This window comes from Sardina pilchardus, chromosome 12 (genome assembly GCF_963854185.1).
Source record: "Sardina pilchardus chromosome 12, fSarPil1.1, whole genome shotgun sequence".
Lineage (NCBI taxonomy): Eukaryota > Metazoa > Chordata > Actinopteri > Clupeiformes > Clupeidae > Sardina > Sardina pilchardus.
In genome coordinates, this window is record NC_085005.1 from 5,179,210 (window position 1) to 5,185,209 (window position 6,000).

At 44.2% G+C, this 6,000-nt stretch overlaps 1 protein-coding gene across 1 annotated transcript in view; it reads right to left on the reverse strand.

Moving 5' to 3' along the window:
- LOC134097585 (mannosyl-oligosaccharide 1,2-alpha-mannosidase IA-like) overlaps positions 1-5,722 on the reverse strand; it is a 134,963-nt gene extending 129,241 nt beyond the window's left edge. Inside the window, exon 1 of the mRNA XM_062550490.1 lies at positions 5,007-5,722. Within this exon, the coding sequence (XP_062406474.1) occupies positions 5,007-5,501 (495 nt within the window). The 5' untranslated portion in view covers positions 5,502-5,722. The remainder of the gene's footprint in view (positions 1-5,006) is intronic.
- Between the last annotated feature and the right edge of the window lie 278 nt (positions 5,723-6,000).

The following is a 6,000-nucleotide window of genomic DNA, read 5'->3' on the forward strand; positions in this document are numbered from 1 at the left end:
ATGACAACACAACCAGTTTTAATTAGACTGATTTCAGACTGATCTAGCAGAGCTGTGCAAAAATGTGTAAACAAATACCAATCAATAGGCATACCTACTGATAACTATCAGCAATACAAATAATAAAAGACCAATAGGTCTACCCTGACTGACTCTACATTGTAGCCTACTGCACAATGCAATATTCTGGACACAAAAATATTGCAGCTTACTACGCAGTTTCCCTGTCACACAATGCAGTTTGTTGTAAGGGTCTGATAGGGCCTAGATGACAAGCAAAGTTATTATGGCCTAGACATGTGTGAATTGCTATCGATAACGATGAAATAGTTGTAAACAATTAAACACCATAACGGAGTCACTCACCAATAGCAAAATGAATGTTTAAAGCAGCTGCATCCTTTACCACTCGTTGAGCTCCCCTGCTAGGCGTTCCGCATAACTAAAAGATTCGCGGCTTGTCCACATATCAGTAGTCAGCCTGAAATTTTGCGAGCCTCTCCGTTAAGGTCTGTCGTAGGCTATCGGAAAATCCCTATTGCCCTTTTGCATGTAGCCTATAGCCACTTAATATTAATTTCAATACAAACCAAGACGGCGGATTCCTTAAGAAACCCAAGCACCCATCCCATATGTAGGCATAGCCCATTTAAATTAGCCATACCAAAAACCCAACATAAAAAAGAAGGTCCGTACATTCTCCGTTTATTTGAATTTATTTTAATTAAATCCGCAACAAAGTGACGTTTCGAGCTTTACGGCTCGTCGTGACATTGTACTATGACTCGGCTTGTAAGGCTGTGTGTACAAATTACAAAAACACTTGGAGGTCCAGGAGAATTTTGATTTCACAACGAGAATTACAGTTGATGTGCCGAGTGATTGGACGGAAATTGGGAACGCACCAGCCCCGCAGCACGGTAAACAGACAGTAACCAGACTCTGGGAGTCTGAGTGTGCGCCATGCTTGAAAGTTTCTAGTGTTGCAAGGGAGAACGTGCATACGCAAGGGGTGCAGTTGAGTAACGCGAGAGAGCTGCGGCTGTCTGATGGTCTGAACATCAGACAGCGGCTTTGATAAAATGGTCCATTATTAAATATTATATCGGTATGACGATATTGTCTCATCTACATATCGATTTAAAAAATATGCCGGTCGTAGTCGTAATACCGGTATATCGCCCAGCCCTAGGGGGGAGGCAGGCAGGTGCTGAGAGATTGAGTGAAAAGATAATGACCACAAAACAGGAAGTAAGCATCATATCTTTGCGGTAAAGGAAGGAAGCCTCTGAATTCTCAGAACCACCCATGCGCCCACGCAGAGAGAGAGAAACTGAGAGAGAAAAAGAAAGGAAGCTGGAAAGCGAAAGAAAGAAAGAAAGAAAGAAAGAAAGAAAGAAAGAAAGGAATGATGACACCAGAGAAAAAGAGAAGAGGGTTAAAGTGTGACAGAGGGGAGCGGGCCAGGAGATGTGTTTGTCTTGGCTCTGCGGGTTACCGTAATGTGATTAACCCCGATGACGCCAGCCGAGGCCCTTAATCCCACCTGCGGGAGGCCTGAACGAGCGGGGCGGAAGGCCTTCAGAATCAGAATCAGAATCAGCTTTATTGGCCAGGTTTGCATCAACAAACAAGGAAATTTGACTCCAGTTAACTTTGCTCTCAAAGTACTCATAAAGGAATATGTTTTATTTGTTTGAGTGCTTCAGCGCATGTTAACAGTCTCAAAGGCAGTGGCCATCATCACCAGAGGACTCCTCACAGTCAGCGATACTCAAGAGGCGGTAAGCACCGTGATGGTTGCATCGCACATCTTGGCTCTTGTCTGACGCACACAGCTTGGCACTGTACCTTTATGATAGCTTGATTGCTGTAAATCGCTTTGGCAAAAAAACTCATCAGCTAAATGACTAAATGTGCAACATATCCATGCATAATGATGACACAAAAGACTGGGGAAGTTGTGATAATAGTTAGCCTATGAGCCTATGACACCACGCATGTTTCCCGAAAGTGCTGCTTGCATTCCACAGCTGTGGTCACTGAAATGAGTGAGAGTTTGAAGATCTTACTTAAGGGTGCCACAACCATATTTTAAGGAAATGCACAGCTGATGGCCAAATCGGCCACTGATGAGCCAGTGGGCTTTCCAGGACCGCCTCGGAGGCTCAGACCTATTTAACAAATACCATACAGATAGACATTACGATGGAGGTCAAGCCTAGTAGGCCTCTGTCCAGGGGAAAATGTGGCCTGTGTTCAAATGTGTGTGTGTGTGTGGGGGGGGGGGGGGTTGCTTTTGTCTGTTATGACAACATTTGAGGGTGCTTGTTGGGAAACCACAGTTCAACCAGTGAGAGCCATCAGTTTGTGGGTGGGGAGGTTTTTAAAGAAGAAGAAAGCAGGAAATGATGATGAAATAAAGGCTACGCAATAATAACTTGTTCTTAAAAAAAAAAAAAAATGACTGCAGACTGCACAGAGACACAGACCACAGACCTTGCAGAGCTACATGTAGGCGAATGGAAAGGCTTTTACCCTCACATCCTGCAACCTATACAGAAAAACACAAACATATTTTACTGTACGTGCTTGAGAGAGAGAGAGAGAGAGAGAGAGAGAGAGAGAGAGAGAGAGAGAGTGGCTGGCATAGAATGAATAGGGTGGCCCTCCAGACAGCAGTGCATAATGAGGGGGTCAGGGCTGGACAGGGATCCAGAGGCACAGGGGTATTTTGCTGATCGTTTCTGCAAAGCAGTGTTGGACCCTCCCCGCTGTGACCTGCCCAGTGGCTGGCACAAACACCACTCCACACACACACACACACACACACACACACACACAGTGAGACAAACACACAGGCTGACATTCTCTCACAAATATGCAAGCTCATATCCACCCTCAAGCTTGTGTCTCTCTCCTTTCTCTCGCTCGCTCTCTCTACACAGCCTCTCTCTCTCTTTCTCTCTCAAATATGCAAGCTCATATCCAGCCTCTCAGCCTATCCATATACACAGAGAGACACCACTCCTGTAACTCACAGACAAATTCAAACAATTTTGCATTCGCATTTTTCTTGTACTTAAACAGATATGTCTGCGCGCAGCACGCACGCTCACACACACACACACACACACACACACACACACACACACACACACACACACACACACACACACACACACACACACACACACACACACACACACACACACACACACACACACACACACACACACACACACACACAATCAATCAATCAGAGCCAGCAGGGCTGCAGATAAGGGGACAGTCAAAGTGCAAACAGTGACATGGCAAAGCAATCTCAATCAAGACAGTCCTCAAAACAGCGAATGGTACATGTGCCATGGTAATGCCAAGGCTACAGGTTGCTGAAAAAGGTGCATAGCTTTTTTTGTGGCTGATAAGCTATATCGCTTGCAAACAAGTCTAACGAGAAACAGCTTTGTTTCTTATGCAACTCACTCATTAGAGAGAGTCAGGCTGATTGCTGTAGCATTTCGCGGGTGTAAAATAATTGCACAGAACACTGCAGAGAGACAGCTGAGTGTGGAGCAGCCAAGTGGCCAGCGCTATTGGGAGAGGCATTTCACAAATCAGCCCTACGAACGCAAGACGGATATAAACAAATGCTGGTTAGACATCTGTCATCAACCAATGTCCAGTTGCTGAACGCTTCATAAACATGGAGTGCACTTTGTGTAGGCTACGCCTCGTGTTCATCTCATGGTTCGACCACAGGGTATTAATCGAATCAATTAACCGTTCGGGACCATGGTGAACAGAAGGAATTTGTGTTGTAATAGCTTGGGTTAACGCGGGGCGTTGATAAAGTCTATGATGGCATGCTTTAAAAGAACACTTTTACCTACAAGTTGTATCGTCGGAAATTGCAACATCACTGCTCTTCTAATTTGTCATGGCATGAGGAATGCAGGCAACCTACAATTCACATTTGTATGATTCCATTTTAATGTGTTTGGTTTCTCAACACCACCTTGAAAAGAACTGGACACCCGTTGTGGTCCAGTGGGTGTTTCTGTACACAGTCTGTCAAGCTGCTACACGGGTTTGACAGGTCTAGGCTACATTTAATTACCAAAGAACGACCAGAAAGATAGAGCTATTTCTCTTCATCAAGATACAAAATGAGGCCATCTTTCCAGTATAATCGCAATGATCATAGTTAATTACAAGGCCAATTCCAAACTATCTAAATGGGACTAGTCGGATAAAACAACGTTTCAGTAGGCTAATATTCTGTGAAAGAACGCAAAATATAGCCTATGTTTTTTGTCACAAGGCGCTCACCTGAGTGCAATAAAACCTAATGAGGCCATAACAACGTGGAAAACTACTAGAGCTAGTTTTACTAAGAGTTTGGCTATAGATTATTATTCATCAGCGCATATTCTCGACGGGGGACAGGTTTACATCGCGTGCAGGTGTCAGCGCCTGAAGAATGAATCATCGAAAGCCAACTTGGAGTACTGACGTGTCTTTGTATGAATGTGTGGATATGAGAGAGAGAGAGAGAGAGAGAGAGAGAGAGAGAGAGAGAGAGAGAGAGAGAGAGAGAGAGAGGCATAAAGTTTAAAGGTGCTGTCTTACTCAAGTCTTATTCAGTAATGTTTACTAGGCTACTGGCCTGACTGAGCACTATTAGCCTATACTGCACAAGCGGACAAGAAAATGATCAAATGTAAATGTAAAAAGTAAGACTAGGGTTAATGATACGATTACGATGTTACCTTACAATCGCCGAGTGGGGTAGGCTGGTGTAAAGTAACGTTAGCAAATCAATTAGACTATCATGTCATGTCTAACCTAGACCTTACCTGAGATGCTGACATCTGTCAGTCAGAAAACGCCAGCTAGCCTACATGGTCATTTGCTCTCATGCTGGACTAGCATTTTGGTCATACTGCAGACTGCTGTGACATTTAAAACGCACAAGAATGATTTAAACGGACCATATAACTTACCTCTTTTATTTTCGCTCGTTTCTCTTTAGCGTCCGGGTCTGAGGGCTCGTGTCCTATTACTCCGGGTGGTCGAACGTATTCAATAATCGGTAGACCATCACCTTTACCGCCTTTAACTAGACCTTGGGCAACTTGGTCCTTGTCGTTCTTGATGTCTTTCTTGATATCTTCAGGGTGTTTCTGAAGTGTGTCTTTAGCTTCGATTAAGGCATCTTCGTGATCTTTTCTAATTTTAGCTAACATTTTATCAGCCGATCCCACAGAACCACTATCTATACCTGTTCGAGTTGCAGTTTCTACCGACGACGAGCGGAAGAAAACTCCGCTAAGCAGCTTTGACGAATCCGGTAAGAAGAAGATTGCCCCGAAACATAAGGTTATAAAAGCGCTGAAAACTAACAGCAAAATGAATTTTTCTGTCAGTCGAAAAGACGTTGGACTGGCAGACTTCCTATTCGGGGTCGCCGTGAACGGTAGAAGAGTTGTTACAGGCATTTTCTTTTCTTCGCGTTCGGGGAACCTTGAGAAGACGGAGTACAGTCGATTCGCAAATCGGATAAAGAAAGTATTACGACGGCTCAATCTCTGTTCGTTATTCTTCACAGTCCATTTACTAAGACCGCTACCTATCGCGACTGTATATTCAGCTGAAAACTTAGTTGCTGTACCGAGTGGTGTCCTGCTGTTTCAACTGTCCATGCTGAACCACATCTGCAAAAAAACTCTTCCAGCGGAGTTCACAACGGAAGGAATGGCATGCATGTGTGATTGACAGCTCTCCTTGTCCAATCACTTCGCTGCTAAAATAAAGCGTGTTGTGGGCGTGTTTTCCGGAGGCTACGTACAGTACGTGTATGGCTTTACAATAGAACGGACTGGGTTGTATTAAACAAACTTATCTCCCTCAACAATGGAATTCTCTTCTCTGATTGGCTAATGGGGTGGCCATTAACTTCGTATAACCTGCTACCTTCGAAGTAGTTCCCGTATCACA